General features: G+C 35.3%; 1 protein-coding gene across 2 annotated transcripts in view; it reads right to left on the bottom strand.

The window, feature by feature from the left end:
* Kynu (kynureninase) overlaps positions 1–19879 on the bottom strand; it is a 108901-nt gene that overhangs the window by 88031 nt on the left and 991 nt on the right. The window contains exons 2-3 of one of the 2 annotated variants that reach the window (XM_010620945.3): positions 13166–13347; positions 1139–1259 (exon numbers count right to left, since the gene is read on the bottom strand). In XM_010620945.3, the coding sequence (XP_010619247.1) occupies positions 1139–1259; positions 13166–13347 (303 nt within the window). Of the gene's footprint in view, positions 1–1138; positions 1260–12067; positions 12275–13165; positions 13348–19879 lie in introns of those variants that run through there. The other variant, XM_010620946.3, reaches the window with a different exon arrangement.

The following is a 19879-nucleotide window of genomic DNA, read 5'->3' as shown; positions in this document are numbered from 1 at the left end:
TAAAAAAACAAAAAAAAAAAAAAAAAATTTGTTTTTTCTAATTTCGACTTTATCAGTAACTACTGGGGAAAGGTAGAAAATACATAATATTAGTATTTTTTTTCGGGGATTTGTAATATAGTTAAGAATATGAAACTAAAACTGGCTCTCCAAGAAAGGATAGTAAAAGATTAGATAACCAGTACACAAATGCAGTGAGATAGAAGTAATAAGCAGCGTTCTGGAAGGGTGAGAAGGCCATCATTTATAATAACTGTTGTATATTTTATGAATCTCAAAGAGAGCCACTCAGAGGCTCAAACACAAACATAAAAAAGAGATAAAATACTAATCATTCTAAATTGATTTGCACATGCTATAGACATGTATTCAAATCCTACATAGGCCCCCAAATTATGTGCAATCATTATATATTAATAAAATACTTTAACATTTTTAAGGACATGAAACTGTTAAGGAACGAAGCTATGACATTTGGGAGGCACAATCAATGAAGCTGTGCCGGTGAGACTCAGCATGAGGGTTAAGGCAGAGAGGGAGCGTGCTGGGTTTCAGAGTTAGAAGAGTAAAAAGAAAGGAAAAGAGGTGGAGGGAAAATGGTCCTGATTCTACCCTGCCAAGCTGAAGTGGAGTGCCTTTCTCAGTTTATCATGATCTATGGGGAAAGAAGTACATCTGCCTCACCCAACCTCTTTCCTTCTTAACCTACCAGCTTTGTTTCTCACTTATAAAAATGAATAGAAAACAGAAATGAAATAAATTGTAACTGTTTGTACATGATTAGAGAAGAATGATCAGGATAAAATGAAAAGTCCAAATACTACCTCAGTATTATTCGTTAAAGAAATAAAATGAAATGACTATACATGATGCAGATATGTCAACACGGGAAAGATTCAGATGTTTAAACATTTTCTAAGTTTTTACTTCACCACTAACTTGCCAGATGTCCTAATTCTGATCCTCAATTGTTTCATCAAAAACTGTATTAAATGTTAAGATCGCTAAGGTTTCTTTCTGGTTTAAGGTCATAGAACTTCATTATATGTGTTTCAGAACATTAGCAACCCAGTATTATTTTTTGTTAATTCTTAGATGAGATGTTAAATCGTAGCATTTAAAATAATACTGCACTTACATTCTGGCCCACTTATCTAATTCTTCTTCAAGATATGTTTTAACCATTTTTGGTTGAAGGCCAAGAGAATGTCCCAAAAAGTAGATGGCATCATCATCCTTATTCACTAAGGATAAATCAACTGAAACAGAAGAAAATAAAAAAAAATCTTATTGAATTAATTAATACTTTCATTTGGTACTATTAATCCAGTACAGACAGCTAATATAATTAACTGCAAGAAGCCTAATAAATAACCTACAATTACTCTCCAATGAAACATCAGGCTCTCTGAAAAGTAATTAACCTTTTGTATTTACATATTAAAATACACTTTAATTCCATAGAGGTACTTGCAGGGATATTTCACATTTATTGAGCTACATGAAAAAAGATAAATTAATAATTTATTCAAAACATAAATAGCCAGAGGTAATAGAGTTAAAAACAGAAATTTATAGGAACTCTGTCAGCCAATCTAATTGTGTTAGAAGGCTACCAGAGTTTAGGCAAGTATTAATATTCGAAATTAAAAAGTGTTAAAATGGGAAATTTTAAAACTTGAATGATTACATATTTAAAGTACATATATTAGATTGATGCATTTTATAGTATATTTAAACATACATTAGTACTGATACACATATATGCAATGATATTTCTATATCTATTTCTTACTCAAATAAATGATTTGCTCATCATATAACTTTTGCTTGCAAAAACAAAGCAAAACAAAACAAATAAGCAAATAATTCACACACTTAAAATTTAGGATTTGTACAAGTTTACAATCTCAGTTGTAAACTAATGAGATTTCTCTTTTATGCAGAGAAAAACTAAACTTTTTACTGATATTTCACTGAACATTGTACTTATTTTCACATCAAGCTACTTAATTAAAACCTTAAAGACTTTTTCAAGGCATATCATCTCTTTCAACCTAAACATTTTACAAAGATGCTGTACCTATTATTCTTTGCATCTTTTAAACCTGATGCCATAAGAAGAGGTGTTGACATTCACATAGTCAAGCTAAATTCCTTTAGAGTCTTTGGCTGACTTACAGAGCACATGTGAAAGCATTTTATATGGAACTTAGAGCTCTAATTTGCGGTACCACGACTACATTCAATTTAGAATTCACTTAAGTACAGTGTGAAGGCTAAAGGTGTTCCGTTCATGGTAGTCCCATCTATGAGTTAGAATGAGGCAGCCATCCACTGGTGTGCTCTCTCTCTCTCTCTCTCTCTCTCTCTCTCTCTCTCTCTCTCTCTCAGCATTGCTAAAAAGACTTACTTTCCAAGAGAACAGAGAGCATTAGGTCAACAATTTAAGGAGAGTTAAGACTGGGTTTTGTAAGAACAACCTCTCATCTTCAGTTCCACCTACTGTATACAGTGTCTCAATAGTTAAATATGACAAACGTTATCTGTGGTATCTTTGGAGCATGTGTAGTCAAGAGACAGCAGTAAAGACCCCTTGCGGCTGTTCAGAATATACTTAGCAGCTGTGCAAAGAATATATCATGTTGCACATAATTTTGTTTGTTTGCTTGTTTTTTGAGAACAGGTCTCACTATGTAGTTGTGACTGACCTAGAACTCACTATGTAGCCCAGGCTGGTCTTGAACTCACAGCAATCCTCCTGCCTCAGCCTCCCGAGTGCTGGGATTACAGGAGTGTGCCACAACATAAATTCTTACAATTACGTAGATCAAAGTTGCTCTCCCTCTTTTTCCTCTTTTTTTGTATTTCTTGCTGTTTGCTGCAGCCAAGCTACTCTTTCCATATTCTCTACAAGGAAGGAAAGTAAACTGAACCTAGCATTCCCAAATTGGGATCAGACCTACATTTATCAGCTTCCAGATATTCTGGAGTGATAAGATCTTTTCTCTAGGTGTTCCCTGGTTGTTTAGGGGTTTTCTGCATTTGTATCAGGAGGATCCCCTTACTTAGGATATTTCCTATTTGCTGGACCATGGTTTACCCATGACTTACTGCTTTCCATCCTGAAGATTCTCATGTCAATTGTCATCAACTGTTACATTAATGTTACTGATGATATCGCCTGCTACTTCCCTATAGCTAGAGTCAAGTGGAGCCTCTTGTAGAACACATCCATGTCCTTCTTGTCTCCCATGTCTTCTATGAAGTGCCTTTGAGAATATGTGGGCTCTGCACGCAAGCATATTTCCAAGTTGTTCAGTACCAATGACTTGAACTTGCACAACTGGACATATTGCGGTACTGCTGCGTGACTTATTGTTTAATAGTCTAGTTTCATATACTAAAGAGAGTCCTTTACTGAAGTAGTTATTTTATTTATTCTTCCAAATCCAATTTGGGCTTGATGTTCATCAGAAATTCTTTTTCCTCAGGACATTTTTATGTCATCTGACAAGTTTTATTTATTTATTTTTTGGGCGGGGTACTGGGGTTTGAACTTGGGTCCTTGTGCTTGCAAGGCAGGCACGAGAACCACTGAGTGAAATCCCCAGCCAAAGTTTTATTTTTTATTATATAGAGAGCTTCATGTTCTCCCAAAATAATTGATATAGGAGAAAGCCAACTCTCAACCCCTTAGATATCAGATATGCTGCTTTCTTTTCCCCTGAAATCGAAGAATGAATTCAAAAGAGTATAGAAAGTTAAGAGTAGGAAAGATTTATTGAGAGATAGCTTCTGAAAGACAGGAGGGGTCCCAAATCCCTTTGTCAGGGGACATTTATACGGCAAAGTCACAGTGTGGATACAGTGTAGATCACACTGCAATCGATTTATAAGATTACAGGTATAGCCGGGGATTTAGCTCAGCGGTTTGGTGGCCTGCCTTGTAAGCACAAAGACCTGAGTTCAATCCCGATACCAAAAAAAACGAAACAAAACAAAACAAAACAAAATAAGATTACAGGTATAGCTGTTTAGCTAATATTGATTTAATAGATAAATGAGTCATGTAACAAGGAAAGAACAAAGACCAGATGCTCTTGTCTCCTACCTGGATACCTAGCTGGACTTCCTAGACCAGGTGGTGCTAATGACAAAACAATTCCTGGTTACTCTTTATGCCCCAGCAATGCTGGAGATAGTATGTAAATAAACATATTATTGAGTGATGTTTGGGGTAAACTGTTAAGTGGAAAGGAAGGAAAAGAAAGGAAAGAGAAAAAATGAAAAGAAAAGAAAAAAGTTCTCTGAAGATAAACAATGTTATTGCAGATTAACATGAAATTGTTGCTTATCGTATCATAATTAGTAATAGAAAGCATAGAGATCCCAGCTGTGTTTGTTTCATTTATGCTTTAATTATTTGAAGATCTGCTATTACCAAAAAGAGCACACAAATCTAACAAGAATTTGTTAGTAAGAACTAATTGTGAACTTTCCCCAATCTTAATGATTGTGGTACTAATGCGATTGCCTGTGGTTGTTGGTAATACTGAATCCCAGTTTAGCAATCTGGAGTAGCTCTTCACGAAGATTTATGTTTATGTCTACAAATCTGAGACCACAGTCCTCTGAGGAATTACAGTAGTTCAGGACTTATCAGAATGCTGGGCACAGCAATTCCCACCTATTTCCCCAGCTTCCTGGGAGGCTGAGGTAGGGGGTAACTTGAATCCAGTAGTTTGAGAACAACTTGAGTAACAAGAGACACCCTGCACCCCAACAAAACAGAAAACATAGCAAAATTTTATCACTAGGCAAATAAGCCCAGAAGCAAATCAATGCAGAAAGTTCTTATTTACTTTTGTTATGTAACACATTGCATCAAATGTCACAATTCTTTTTCTAGTCATCGGAATGAAAGACCAGTAAGCTAACATATTCTGCATTGAACAGATATTTTCAAATGAACACCCTTCTTTTTAATGTAGCCTAGATGTAATAGGCATTTTTTTCTTAAAGTACAGAAAATAATTTCTTGTCTTTTATGCTTCAGTGGAAGTCAGACCTAACTTGACAAGGTACGACACACTCTGCTCTGATATACTGAATGTAAGTGAAACATGTTGAAGGTTCTGAAAAATACAAACAGGTACAAACAGTCCCACACTTGTGGTGGTTCAACTTGGAGCTTTTAGACTTCACTTATTGTGTTTATATGCTTTTTCTTTAAAGGTTTTCAACTTTATGATGGTGCAAAAATATAAATTTTCATCAGAAAGCACACTTCAGACTTGGATCTTTTCCTGGTCTAGTGACATGCTCTTAAACAATTCAGGACCTAACCCGTGAGCCACCATCTTCTGTCAGCCATGCAACCAAAAGAGCTCTGTATTCTAAGACTGTACCACTGAGTAGGTTAGATGAATTAAATGCTTTTTTGACTTAGAATATTTTTTAGCTTTTGATGAGTTCTTTTATATAATACCATCGTTAAGTCAAAGGGCATCTATGTATTGGGGCCAAAAAAGCAGAACCTGAAATACCATTGAACTGGTATTGACTTTCATGTTTTCTTTTAATCTTTGGTAATGCAAAAGCAACCTAGTTTTGAAAGCTGTCAGATTCCAAACTACGAACTGCGTGTAGACTGTAAGAGTGCCCGAGACTTTTCACTATCCCTGCTTCTGGCCAGAAGCAGAATAGATCCCTAAAGTTGGCGGAAAGAGAATGAAAGAAATCTTATAGTGCTTTTCTTTTCTTTTACTTTTCTCTGTCCTCCCCCATTTTAGGCATCAGCCAGTCCTGCAGCAGTCGTGGTGTTACACCCGCCAAAGCCCACAGGCATCCTCTCTCTGAGGAAGAGAGGGGCATGGGATGATTTGCTCTCTTCCTATGTTCTTGCTTCTGGGTACCGGAGGCAGGCGTAGTGTCAGACATCAACGCATAAGGGAAACGCGTGAACGTGAATATGGGACCCCTGGGAGCAAGAGAATGTGAGTCCTGCTGCTGAGGAGAGGAGCTCAAGGACAAGAGCGTACGAAGTTGTACATGAGCCACTGAGCTCATGCCTGCACTGCGTTTGAATGGATCCGAACTGAACAGTGTAATAAATACAGAGAACTGAGCCTAGTTCTCAAACTGGTAACTAAGTATAATATACGCATAATAAATCCAAATGGAAGTGGAGAGTCTTTGAAAACTGAATGGATACAAGGCAGATTTTCAGGGAGCTGGCAAATTTCTGTTTCTTCTAGAATCTTGTTTCACAGATTTACTCATATTGGGAAATCCATAGCTATGCCTGCATATTCTTAGCCCTCAGGAGGCTGACGCAGGAGGATCCCATGTTTAAAGCCAGCCTGGGATACAGAATGAGACCTTGTCTTAAACAAGCAAAGAAACAGCAACAAAAATCTATAAACCTGCATATTTTGTACATTTTACTAAATTAAAAAGTCCGTATTTCCCCTTTGCTCTTTCAGAATGTAATTAGTGAAAAAATTTATTATCATGTGCATTAATATTAATATTGCGCTCCCCAGTAATACCTTATATGTTAATTATAGCTTAACAAAATTAAATTTTCTGGTGTTGTCCTGAGATAATACCAGATTTCTTTTTCTTTACAGGGATGCAAGTCTATGTTTCCAGAATGCTCGTGAGACTTTTGAATAGGAGGAAGATTGAGAAAACTACATTAACCCTACAGTCCACTCACATATGGACTTTATATAGTCTTGTCTGCTTTTGAGTCCATTAGTCCTGGCTAAACGTAAAAGGAAACATCTAAAGAAAGGCTACATTTTAAGGATTTCAAAAGAGATGTATCCACCTTCTAGAAAATAAAAGCTCTTTAGGAAAAAGAGTCACAGCTGTATGTAATACCAGATCTTGTCCCAGGTAAAAGGGACTTAACTGTTTTGACAAAAACCTTTCTGTTCCCAGTCCTCTCTTTCAAGACTGAGGTAGGCAGGGCAACATATGGCCAGAAGGGTGAAATGGCTTGGAGAGGCCTTGAAATTTCAATCTTAGTCATGTTAACATTGCTGTCGGGAACATTATATCTTGTAAGAGTTGGCAAAGGTTGTCTTCAGTAGTTTATGTTATCCTAGGGTCTTGGGGTATGTGAGAGCAAAACAGTGGGAAGAGACGACAGGTCCAGTTTTAGATCTTGATTAACTGAAAACAACCTCGCAATTCTCTCTCTCAATTAAGCCACTATGTTCCTTTACAATATGCAAGCATTTCTTTCTGTACTTTTATCATAGTTTTCTTTTTTTCTTCTTTTTTTAGTAAATGGCCTTAGAAAAGCATCCTAAAAATCCAGTTGCCAGTACTTCACTCCTTCAGTGACACAAGCATACACACACAAAATATGATTTCCTTCCTTGTCATTGCAATTATATCATTCAAATTTTGAGCATTTGATGATAATCTCTTTCGGCTGTAGATGGAGCACAATGGTAGAATACTTGCCTAATATATATGAGGCCCTGGGCTTGATCCTTAACATCACAAAACAACAACAACACACTTACAACTGCTATAATGCAAGCCTAGATAAAGAGCAATTACGATATTTGATACTGGTAGATTCTATTGTTTCTTTGAATGACTTTCTTACTTGATTTTAGAAGTCTACATTTTCCTTTTTCTATATGCGCTACTCTCTGTAGAGTCTGTCAGTCCTTCGAACTTTGTTTCCATCAATTTCTAACCCCAGGATTTTTGCATAAATAGCATCTTCCTTGCCCACAATTTCAGCTATTACCTACATCTTGATGATTCTCAAAGTCTTATCATTAATTGTACCCAACTTCCAAATGTGTCCTAGGTTCCATTTTAGTTTTCCTTTGGAGTGATAGCATCACTAGCCTCGTGCATGGCTGCCAAGAATCACATGACATTTTACCCTCTGTCTTCTTTGCAGGTTACTAGGGCTATGACCAAACATGGCCTGTGGGACATAGGTGAACACGTTAGGAAGCAATATCTGAACACTCCTTCAAAGCAGAATGTGAACACATTCTTGTTTTCTTCTTTGTGCCTGCCTGATTTCTAGTGTGTAAGACACAGCTGCTACCTTCTTAAACTCTGAAGTCAAGGCCACAGATTACAGAGCAACAACAAAAAGAAAATACCTGCTAGGTTCTCTTAGGTGAGCAGTTCCCCAAGACAAACTAATTTCCTCATTACTCACCTAAAACAGAAAGCTTAGATCATGCCCTTTGATGTTAATCCTTAACATCAAAGCAGGGTTATTTTATGAGAATCAAATTTTTTTATGTCTCTTCTCTTTACTTCACCTCAATTATAGTCACTTTTTCAGTCCTATTTGTAGTTATCCACAGCTACATATTTACTATTCATATCTTAGAAACATTTTAACAATAAAAGCAAATGCATTCCTTTTAGTAAAATTTCTTTTGGAAATAATGACAAGATATCAGAAAACCATAGGTTGGGCCTAGAGTCCTTCCTGAAAAACACAGAAAATCCAACACTGAGAGCCTTATTCCTTTCATTACTTCGATATTTTTTATGTTGTTTCTTATTGCTTTGAATTGCTAGGGAACATTTCTTTTGAGCGTTATGCTAGATTCTTAAAAATTTTGAGATGCCATATCATTGTTAGATCTTCTTGGAAAGTTTTAATAAGATAGGAAGCATTGAGGTTTTGTATGTGATGTATTTGTTTCTTGTCAGGGAAACTAAAAATCATTTCCTCCTGAGCTCAGTTTCTTTTTCTGCAGTACAAATTTGAGAAAGCACTGACTCAGCTTCACTTATGAACACACATGGCTCACACCTGCACTCTACTTAGACGCCACCTTATTCCACCTTATCGGTGTTTTCTTCTCTTTTTACCTTGGGCAAAGTAAGAACCTCCTCCTTACACCTTCCTAACACTTCCCAAGAAGTGTTGGAGATTTTGAGATATGTAGGGGGAAAGGAGATAAGACTGTGACAGATCCTCTCTGATGAGAACAGGAAAAGGGGTTACTTTTATCACTGGAATCTGAGGAAATCTGTGAAATATGATAAAATAAGGAATACCTGGGAAAGAAAACTTTTGAGGAGGAAAACGGAGTTCTCTCTAGAGCGTGTGAAATTTCAGGTAAGTATTGAACATCCAGGTAGCCAAAAATTGTTCTTACTTAGAGTAAGACCTGACAGTGAAGCAAAAAGTTATCTGAAACTCTAGCTACTTCGTGTCTTCTTACACTAGCTGTTAACTCTATTATGTTAGAACTTTCTTTTTGAGTTCACTGAGCTATGCCAAGTAAAATGTGTCAAATAGAGGAAATAATTAATACAAGTTTGTTAAATAGATGAATGGTTACAAAGAAGTAACTAGAGTGCGTGTGGGTACTAAGTGGAGATGAACTGTTACATCTCTGTATTTCTATCCTAACTGGTCTAGAACAGGTGAAAGGGTTTTACTTTCAGTCTTTGATTTAGTAATTCTGGGACAGAATTCAATAACTTTTGTTTCTATTAAGTTCCCTGTTGATGTGCATGGTGATGGCCAGGGGCACATAGTTTGTTTTAATGAAGTAAATTTTTATACCACTTGAAATTGCATTTTTCAAACAGTTGCTTAAAGTCTTTATTGAATCATTCATCTTATATCAATTTACTTCTCTTTAACAATTAGCAATGATTCATCCAAGGTATAATTATTTAGAATTACTTTATGTTAGACAGCTATTCAAAACAAATGTTCTATGTTTAATCAGGATAGTAGAGTCAATTCTTACATATAATGAAAGCAGCTATATACACAATGCTGTTTTTAAGGGAAACATTTTTTAATAAATACAACAATAATATGCTAAAACAGTCATGGCATAGAAAATACAGCCCTAATTAATTTTAATTGTACCGTTCTGAGGTAAGTGCACTATACAAACAGTCTCCACAATTACTACATTTTGCAAAGCTGAAGCCATGTACTCATTAAGTAATAACTTAATATTTCTCCTTTTCCCAACTCCTCTTGGGATCATCAGTCCACTTTCTGTTTATGTGAATTTGACTAATACCTCACATACATGCAGTCATGCAGTATCTGTCTTTTTTGCGACCAGCTTGTTTTACTTTTACACGATGTTCTCAAGAGGAATGCATGTTTCATCATGTGTTCTTTTAAAGGCTGAATTATATTTTATTGTATGTATATTCCCCATTTTTCTTCTGTATTCACCAGTTATTGGACCCTTGGAGTGCTCCTTTCTTTTGTATACTGAGAGTAATGTTGCTATGAACTTAGGAGCACACAGACCCTTTGGGGTGTCCACTTTTCATTCTCTAGAAAACAAACCCAGAAGTGGACCTTCTGGATTACCAATATTTAATTTTGAATTTTTTGTGAAGAAATTTCAAAGTGTGTTTAATAGTAGCTGCATCATTCCACACGTCCAACAACAGTGCACCAGAGTTCAAATTTCTCCACGTCCTAGCTGGTACTTCTTAGTTTCTGTATTTTTAATTTTTATTTATTTATATTTTTGGTACCGGGTATCAAACTTTGGACCTTACACTTACACGGCAGGCACAGTGCCACAGAGCTAAATTCCCGGCCCTACTTTCTGTATTTTTATACTAATCTTAAATGTAAGTACAAAGTGATATTTCATTCTGGTTTTGATTTCCTTCTCCCTAGTGGTCCGTGATGCACCATACAGATTTCAGACTGTTGTCATGCAGTACCAAGTCCTGTGGACTGAAGAGCACACTGAGGCAGAGGCACCAGCACAGGACCTGACTGGGCTCAGGTACATCCCGGTGAATCTTGACAGTTTTCACAGTGGGATATACACATCAGCAGGCACCTTTTCTTCTCTGTCTAAAGAATTCCCTTCCTCAGAACTCAACTCTCAGTAACTTTTTGTCCCTGAACATTAAAATCAAAATGTTCTTTCAACTCTTGAATTACATAAACACGTCTTTCTTTATGAAATGTAGTATCACTTCATCTTATAGTCTCATTTTATTTGCCTCTGTATAGCTATCATTTATGGTAGGGATTCTTCAATGGATATTAAGTAGCATTAAGTGGGATACTGGCCTTGATCACTTGTTTCTTTTTCTAGAATTATATATAGGCGTTGAGTATAATAGTGAAAAAGGAATAAATTCTGCAAGTGCATCATTTCAAGAGAGTGTGTCCCTGGGTATTTCGTATTATGCAAGCTAAATTAGTGGTTTTTTTTTTTTTTGGAACCAGGGATCAAACTTGGATCCTTGCACTCGCAAGTCAGGCAGCGGAACCTCTGAGCTAAATCCCCGGTCCCTAAATTAGTTATTTATATTAAGATCATGTTAGCTGAGGTTCTTTGATTCTGAATACTTACATTTTTAATCTGAAGAAGAATGAAAACTGGACTGTAACTAGGTACATGAAGGCAATTTGAGTGTAATAATTCCATTTAAACTTGTAGGCTTTTTCCTTCATGTAGAACACAGTAAAGCAAAGCTAAATATGACAAATAGTTTCATATTTTTATACTTGTACTACTTATGTTTAAGATTAAGATGACTTCCCTGAAAACAAAAAAGTTTCTTGCTCTATTATAATCAGAAAAGTAGCATATATTTCTCGGGTCACTCTGACATTTGTCTTCCTTATGTATAATATACAAAGATGGCTGTTCATGTCCTTACCACTACATCCAGATAACAAAGACAAAACTCACACTATCATCAAGTAGGTGCCACAAAATAAGAAATATTCTAATATTATATTGAAAAGAATTGCTTTGAGCGCTAAGTGCTTGTAGAAGATGTAAATGTCTCTGCTTGCAATTTTCAGTCGGTATCTCTATTGTTCACTAAAGTAGCAGATGATGGAATAAGCATCCTGTAAGTATTTTATTCAGGGAACATAAAGAATGTGAGTTCAAGTTATGTAGACAGGTTGATGTAGTAGCTCTAGGGACCTGCTGTTTCTCAGACACTATGACAATGGCTTTATTATTTGGATAGCAGGCGAAGCACATTCTGTAGAAAAACTAAGTTAATTAATAAATTGATTTAAAAGACTTTCCAGTATTCTTACTTGGAGGCAGATCCTTCATTCTGGGAATATAAAAATGCTCCCTGAAATGTCTTAGCACATCTTCCTCATCTAGGCGGAGGGCGACCTTCTCATCAGTTGGGTGACATCTGAGTTCAGCAGCAATGCGTTGTACTTTGTCAGCTGGCAGCTCTAAAAGTGAAGTCTCCATTCCAAATGGTGCTCTGAAAAGGTAGGAAATAATGAAAGAGACAGAATATTCCAGAAGAAAATTAGCCCTTTATTTAATATACCCTCTAAAAACAGGTTATGATTACCATTTTCACGGCTATGGAAATAATAATAGAAACACTGAATCTACTAAATTATATAATTGGTGAAACTCTTGAAGACATTGATATAGGGAAAGAATTTATGAACAGAACCTTAATTGTGTGAAAGATAATAGTAAGACCCAATATATGAGATCATATAAAACTAAAAATCTTTTGCACAGCAAAAGAAATTGTCAATAGAGTGAAGAGACAACCTACAGAGTGAGGAAAAAATATTTATCAGCTACTCCTCTGAAATAGTTTCATATTTTTATACTTGTACTACTTATGTTTAAGATTAAGATGACTTCCCTGAAAACAAAAAAGTTTCTTGCTCTATTATAATCAGAAAAGTAGCATATATTTCTCGGGTCACTCTGACATTTGTCTTCCTTATGTATAATATACAAAGATGGCTGTTCATGTCCTTACCACTACATCCAGATAACAAAGACAAAACTCACACTATCATCAAGTAGGTGCCACAAAATAAGAAATATTCTAATATTATATTGAAAAGAATTGCTTTGAGCGCTAAGTGCTTGTAGAAGATGTAAATGTCTCTGCTTGCAATTTTCAGTCGGTATCTCTATTGTTCACTAAAGTAGCAGATGATGGAATAAGCATCCTGTAAGTATTTTATTCAGGGAACATAAAGAATGTGAGTTCAAGTTATGTAGACAGGTTGATGTAGTAGCTCTAGGGACCTGCTGTTTCTCAGACACTATGACAATGGCTTTATTATTTGGATAGCAGGCGAAGCACATTCTGTAGAAAAACTAAGTTAATTAATAAATTGATTTAAAAGACTTTCCAGTATTCTTACTTGGAGGCAGATCCTTCATTCTGGGAATATAAAAATGCTCCCTGAAATGTCTTAGCACATCTTCCTCATCTAGGCGGAGGGCGACCTTCTCATCAGTTGGGTGACATCTGAGTTCAGCAGCAATGCGTTGTACTTTGTCAGCTGGCAGCTCTAAAAGTGAAGTCTCCATTCCAAATGGTGCTCTGAAAAGGTAGGAAATAATGAAAGAGACAGAATATTCCAGAAGAAAATTAGCCCTTTATTTAATATACCCTCTAAAAACAGGTTATGATTACCATTTTCACGGCTATGGAAATAATAATAGAAACACTGAATCTACTAAATTATATAATTGGTGAAACTCTTGAAGACATTGATATAGGGAAAGAATTTATGAACAGAACCTTAATTGTGTGAAAGATAATAGTAAGACCCAATATATGAGATCATATAAAACTAAAAATCTTTTGCACAGCAAAAGAAATTGTCAATAGAGTGAAGAGACAACCTACAGAGTGAGGAAAAAATATTTATCAGCTACTCCTCTGAAAGAGGAGGAATATTTTGACTACGTAAAGAACTCAAAGAAATATTGTCCAAATAAAAATGGGCAATCAAAATGAATAGAAACTTCTCAGGAGAAATGCAAATGACCGATATGTACATGAAAAATGTTCAGCATCTTTAGCCTAATGGTAAATGTAAATCAAAATAATACAGAGATTAAGTATCTTCCCCAAAGAATGACTATCATCAAGAACTCAAAAAGCAAAAAAATGCTATAGAGGTCATAGTGAAAAAAGGAATCTTCTACCATGTTGGGGGGAATGTAAACAAGAATATAATCACTAGGGAAATCACCATGAAGAACCCTTACAAAAGAAATTTAATTTTACCCAATTATATTTCTTCTGTCACCATATCACAGTGACATATGTATACCTAGGTTTAGAGGAACATAATTCATAATAGGCAAATTTTGGAAGCATCTAATGATGACTGGATAAAAAATATGGTATATGCACAGTACAGCTCTGCTTGGATATAAATATAAACTTGAATCATTTGTAGGAAAATGGTTGGATCTGGACTTTTAAAATAGGAAGATGAGTTGGGATGTGGGAAGAAGATAGGACAGGAAGAAGGAGGAGAAATAAAATGGCTTAAGATATGATATGCACATATACCAATTCCTTTAAGATGATTGTAATTTCAGATAGATTCATAGCTATGAACACACAGAGCATAGAATCACTAAGGTGTAAAATAGCTACCTTAGTGTGATCATATGCTTTTTCTGAGGGAATAATATGAGAGCATTTCTTAATCAATCTTGAGAATACCTGGGTCTGAAGGAGACAATAGCAAGTGCAAATGTCCTGGGGAGGAGACACTTGTTCTGTTCAACTAATACACTCAGGAAAGCTAAGGGGCATGGTGACAATAGGACAAGAGGTGAAATGGGTACAGTAAGAAGTTAATCGTGAAAAGCTTTGGAAAAGAGTTGAATATTTTTCCAAGTTGAATGGGAAACCACTGGAGACTTCCGAATAGGGAAGTGATCACTCACTTTTACATTAAATACAAATCACTGCACTGTGATAAGTTATAAAATTGAAAGAGACTAATTAATTAATTTAAAGAACAAATTAGTAATTTGGAGAAGGATCAGAATTAAATTGGGTCATGAGGGTAAAGGTTGAAAGAAGTGTTGGGGATTTTGCCATATTTAGGGGGAAAGGAGATGTGACAGATCCTCTCTGATGAGAACAGGAAAAGGGGCTACTTTTATCACTGAATCTGAGGAAATCTGTGAAATATGATAAAATAAGAAATAGCTGGGAAAAAATTTTGAGGAGGAAAATCAGAGTTCTCTATAGAGCATGTCAAATTTGAGGTAAGTATTGAACATCCAGGTAGCAAGCCGTGCCAGGGTAATCGTTGTGATTTGGTTCTGTAACTTAGAGGAATATTGAATCAAAAGATATATTTGTCATTTTTCAACTTACACATGGTATTTAAAATCTAGAATCCCTAGGAACTCAATCTAGCACAGACATGAAGTCCCAGAACTTTATTGGAAATATGTTTCTTCTGTTAATTTCCTTGTTCCCACCCTAACCCACACAGAGTATCAAACAGTAATTGTATATCTGAGTATTATAAAATGCTACTAAAAAACATATTTCCTCTATGCTAATTTACCTTCTTCTTTGTTTGACCATTTCTTTTCTCAATTGCCAGTTGTGTCCTAATAAGAACTTCTTTATAATCTTAGGCAAAAATATTAAAACTCACTTGTGCTTTTTTTACTTTTAGTTTAGATACAGTTGTAGGTCCCAATGGTTCTAATTCATAATTCTGCACACAAATCAATGATTCTAACATTGACAGTGACATGCTTACAATATCTCAGTATACTAGGTAGGACTGGGGACGTAGATCAGTGATGTCATTCCTGCCTGGCAAGAGCAAGGTTCTGAGTTTAATTCCTAGTAATGGGGAAAAAAATCGTAATATACTAAATTGTGGTTTATATGTCTCAAAATATTTTCTATTTATGCAAGTTTTCTCAAATTATTTTATTTTCCCAAACAGCTTTCCTTCTGTTTGTGCAGATTCTAGATATATTTCAGAGTTTTTGCTTAAATTCCATGTTCTTCCTGAGGCCTGCCATGATATTTCTGCTAAAAGTAATGTTTTATACTTTAATCATTTGTAACTGTTATGACTACACCTTTTATGAGAAGTAATACATTCTCCCAGGTACTATATTTATTTAAGTATCTGTGTGAGTGCAAAAGGTGAAACATTTGCCACGCCTACAATTTGATTCTAAATGGTTCCTGAATTGCAGCTTGCTGAAGAAGGAACCTGTATTTTGAATATTAAAGATAATGACCCTACCACTTGGCAAAACAGATTGTCTTGTCATAGTTGATTAAATCTCTGTTGGACTCACAGCCAACTAAAGAAAAGGCACTGTTTTTTCAATGGTGTGTGAATGACTTGCTATGAAACCTCTGACCAAGCAGTGATGACGGTGTTTAGCTGAGCATGTAATCAATTTCTTTCAGGAATCTGATCTGAGAGATATATTTATTTCTTTAGATAAAAAGAGAAGTATAAATTTAAAAGAATAAGAGAGAAACTGTGAAATTGAAGGATTAGTGTTTTGAGCACTCATTTTTTAGGGGAAAATAGAAACCATGAATTGATTCCATAGCAAGTGAGAATCACTCAGTTACACAACTGTTGGGGATTGAACAGTTATGCCTCCTGAAAAAAAAAAAGTGACAGGGAGACAATCTCATCTTGAGAGTCAATGTGTCCTTCCACGCAGCAAATTCTGTATAAAGCACTGGGGGCCTGACTGCTTGGCTATTTCTGAACTTCTAGGAGACATTTTTCTCTTGTTCAGTCAAGTAGGTCCTTCCTCTAAGCCTGTTATTTAACATAGCTAAATTGAGTTTCCAGGCTACTCCACTGAAAGCATAATCTATCTGAGGCCGAAGTCGTGCTAATTTTTTGTTTATGGACATCCCAATGTTGAGCATAGTCTTTAAGAGAAAATACCCCCAAAATGATAGTTAAATAAGAGAATAAACAGAAAAGCTTAGTGAATTATGTGATATAACTATCGACCAGTTCCTAAAAGGTTACCCTCCCTCATTCTGACCACATGGAAAATAATTAGAAATCATTTCCAGTGAAACTAAGAATCAAAAGCTTGGCCCATTTTTGAAAGCTTCTTTGGAGAGTTGGCACTTTTTTTTGGTATTGCTTTTTAATTAATTTTATTGGCACATTTAAGGTATACAATATAATGGCATCCGTCATTGGAAATTTTCACCTTTACATCATCCATCTTGGTTCTTATTTTTTCCCCATTGCCCTGCCCTCTCTTCAACCTCTTCCTCCCTCCCTATCTAAAAGACTTTGTTTCCAATTTTTCATTTTATCATGTTAATTCTATTCCCTTCTTTTCTTTCCCCTACCCCCTTTGATTTCCCCTTCCCCTTTGCCACTTTCCTTCCTATTTCACATAAATTTCATTTCAGATTACTTTAAATTCAAAGGTGCTACTTAAACATTCAGATTAATTCACTACAAATATTAAGTAATCATCCTGAGTAAACTGTAACTTTTCTATTAAAATATTCTTTAGCTTCTTTACATCTGTATCTCATATAATCCTTGTAATAATCTTAAAGAGTCAGAATCATTGCCTCTCATTTGGAGATCAGACTTTGGAACAGTCTAGAAACAAAAGTACGATGATAATATTACCCAGTGTTTACCTCTGAACTACCCCTGACATGCTGAACCAGCTGAACTTTGAGAGGGAATGAGAGCTAAAGCATAGAGCAGAAGTTCTGCTCAGAGTTGTCAACCTATTTTTTTGTTGTTGCTGCTGTTGTTTTTCTTGCATTTTGCTTCCTGACCCATGTTTATAGTGGCACGGTTTGTAATGCTAAAACTTGGAAACAGCCTATTTGCCCATCAGTTGAAGACTGGATAAAGAAGATGTGGTTTGTCTATAAAATGGAATACTACTCAGCCATAAAGAATGAGAAGTTGGAATCATTCATAGGAAAATGGTTACACTCTTAAGTGAAGTAAATAAGTTACACATGTGTAAATACAAAATAGTTTCTCTGGTGTGAAAAACTATAATTGTAAATAAGATCCTAATGGTATAATTGACAATGTGTAATAGGAAGAAAAGGGTTAAAGGTGTAGGGGAAGTGGAAAGTGTAGAGGAAAGGAAATAAGGCAAAAGAAAAAATATGAGAAAATGAAAAAATGGAAATAAAGCTTTTATAAACAGGGAAGGGAGGAGGGGGTGAAGTAGGGGCAAGTGTATGGGGAAAAAATGAGAGCCAAGACCAGTCATGTAAAGGCACAAGATCCCAGTGATAAATGTAACTGTACTGTATACCTAAAATGTACCAATAAAACTAATAAACTCAATGAGAAAAAATAAATAAATAAATAAATAAAATTAATGTTTATTTACCTCATTCTCTTTTTCTTTGAGTTTTTCAGTCTTGCAATCAATCAGTTTATAAAGCACCATGGGGTATATTAATATATTTAGTCTTAAACTTTCTCAAACTGTTACCAGCCAGGCAGAAGTTAAAAGAGTCTGCTCTTACTTGTGGGCTTGTCACACCTGAGGTGTCATAAACACTTGGTAGGCCTCTCTCAACAAGTGTAACCTGATCCATCTCACCACCATGCAGAGCCTCCAGCAGACTTAAATATCACCCATTGTCACTAAGTAACACAGAGCCATCACTTTAAGGACTAATTTATACTTTGCCACTTAACTTTACGTTCACCCCATCAGCTAAGACAGTTAATGTTTTATAACCCATAATTTTAAGCTTTGTTTATTATTTGCAAGTAAATTGATGAGTTTATGTTTTGAAATGAAGAATTTAAGACTTCCAAATATTTTTTGTTTCACTATTAAGGGCAAATTTTATTTAGAATGTGGACAAATATACCAGATGGTCTCAAGCAAGATAATATAAAGTTGAATTTTTTTTAGTTTATTGATACATTTCAGGTATATAATCAAGTTACATTCATCATTGGGATCTTGCACCTTTACATGATGTATCTTGGTTCTTATTCTTTCCCCATTCCCCAATGTTAAGGGACATGAAAAACCAAACAAGCACTAGTTGCAGTAGGGGCCCTCAATATTCCACTGTCACAAATAGACAGATCATCTAAACAAAAAATCAACAACAGAATACTGAACCAAGTTTTTGAACTGAACCAAGTTTTTGAACAAATAGACAAATTAGAACTGATCCAAGTTTTTGAACAAATAAACAAATTAGACATCTACAGAGTGTCCCACTCCTACAAAATCTGAATACACAGTTTTTTGGCTGCACATGGGTCATTCCCCAAAATGGACCACATACTAGCTCATAGAACATGTTTAAGTAAATGCTAAGGAATTGAAGTTATCCCATGTATATTATCAGATGATAGTATCATTAAACTGGAGGTCAATAGCATAAAAAACCAGAACTTTATCAACACATGGAAATTGAATAACACTCTCCTGAACAACCAATGGGTCACAGGAGAAATTAAAGAAGTTAGAGTTTTTACAATTTAATAATGCCAGTATAAAATACAGGAATTTATGGGATACAGCCAAAGCAGTTCAATGTAGGAAATTCATAGCAGTGAATGCCCACACTAAGAAAACAGAGCAAGCTCAAATAAACAACCTTACGGTGAATCTTAAGCTCCTAGAAAAAGAAGAGCAAGAGAAACCCAAAGCTCATACAAGGGAGGAAATTATAAAGATCAGAGCAGAAATTTATTTTCTTAGGACAAAAATTGTTAGGATCAATTCACATTAATGAAGTCATTTATATAAAAGAATAAAAGATACTTTTAGATAGCTTCTCTGTCATTAGTGTTTTACAGAAATTGCTTTTTTGCCCTCAATTTAGGTTTGGAAATTTTGTAAGTTAGTTTCTCATGATGTTACTTAAATACTCAAAACTTTACAGGCAAAATGTTCATCTTAACTAAAAGCTGGTTTTATGAAATCATAGAATCAGGATATTCTACTCAAATACTGATCTGGGGTTCTTTAAATAAGGGATGGTAAGCAAGCAACAGTTAATCTTTAGACAGTAGTTTCATGCTTGAAATGAGCAAATTGTACTGAGTTCAAAGTTTAGAGCCTAGTGGAATTAA

The sequence above is a fragment of the Fukomys damarensis genome, unplaced genomic scaffold (assembly GCF_012274545.1).
Source record: "Fukomys damarensis isolate Sample0158 unplaced genomic scaffold, DMR_v1.0_HiC HiC_scaffold_29, whole genome shotgun sequence".
Lineage (NCBI taxonomy): Eukaryota > Metazoa > Chordata > Mammalia > Rodentia > Bathyergidae > Fukomys > Fukomys damarensis.
Note: the sequence above shows the minus strand (reverse complement) of the source record. Positions and strands in the feature narration are given on the sequence as shown.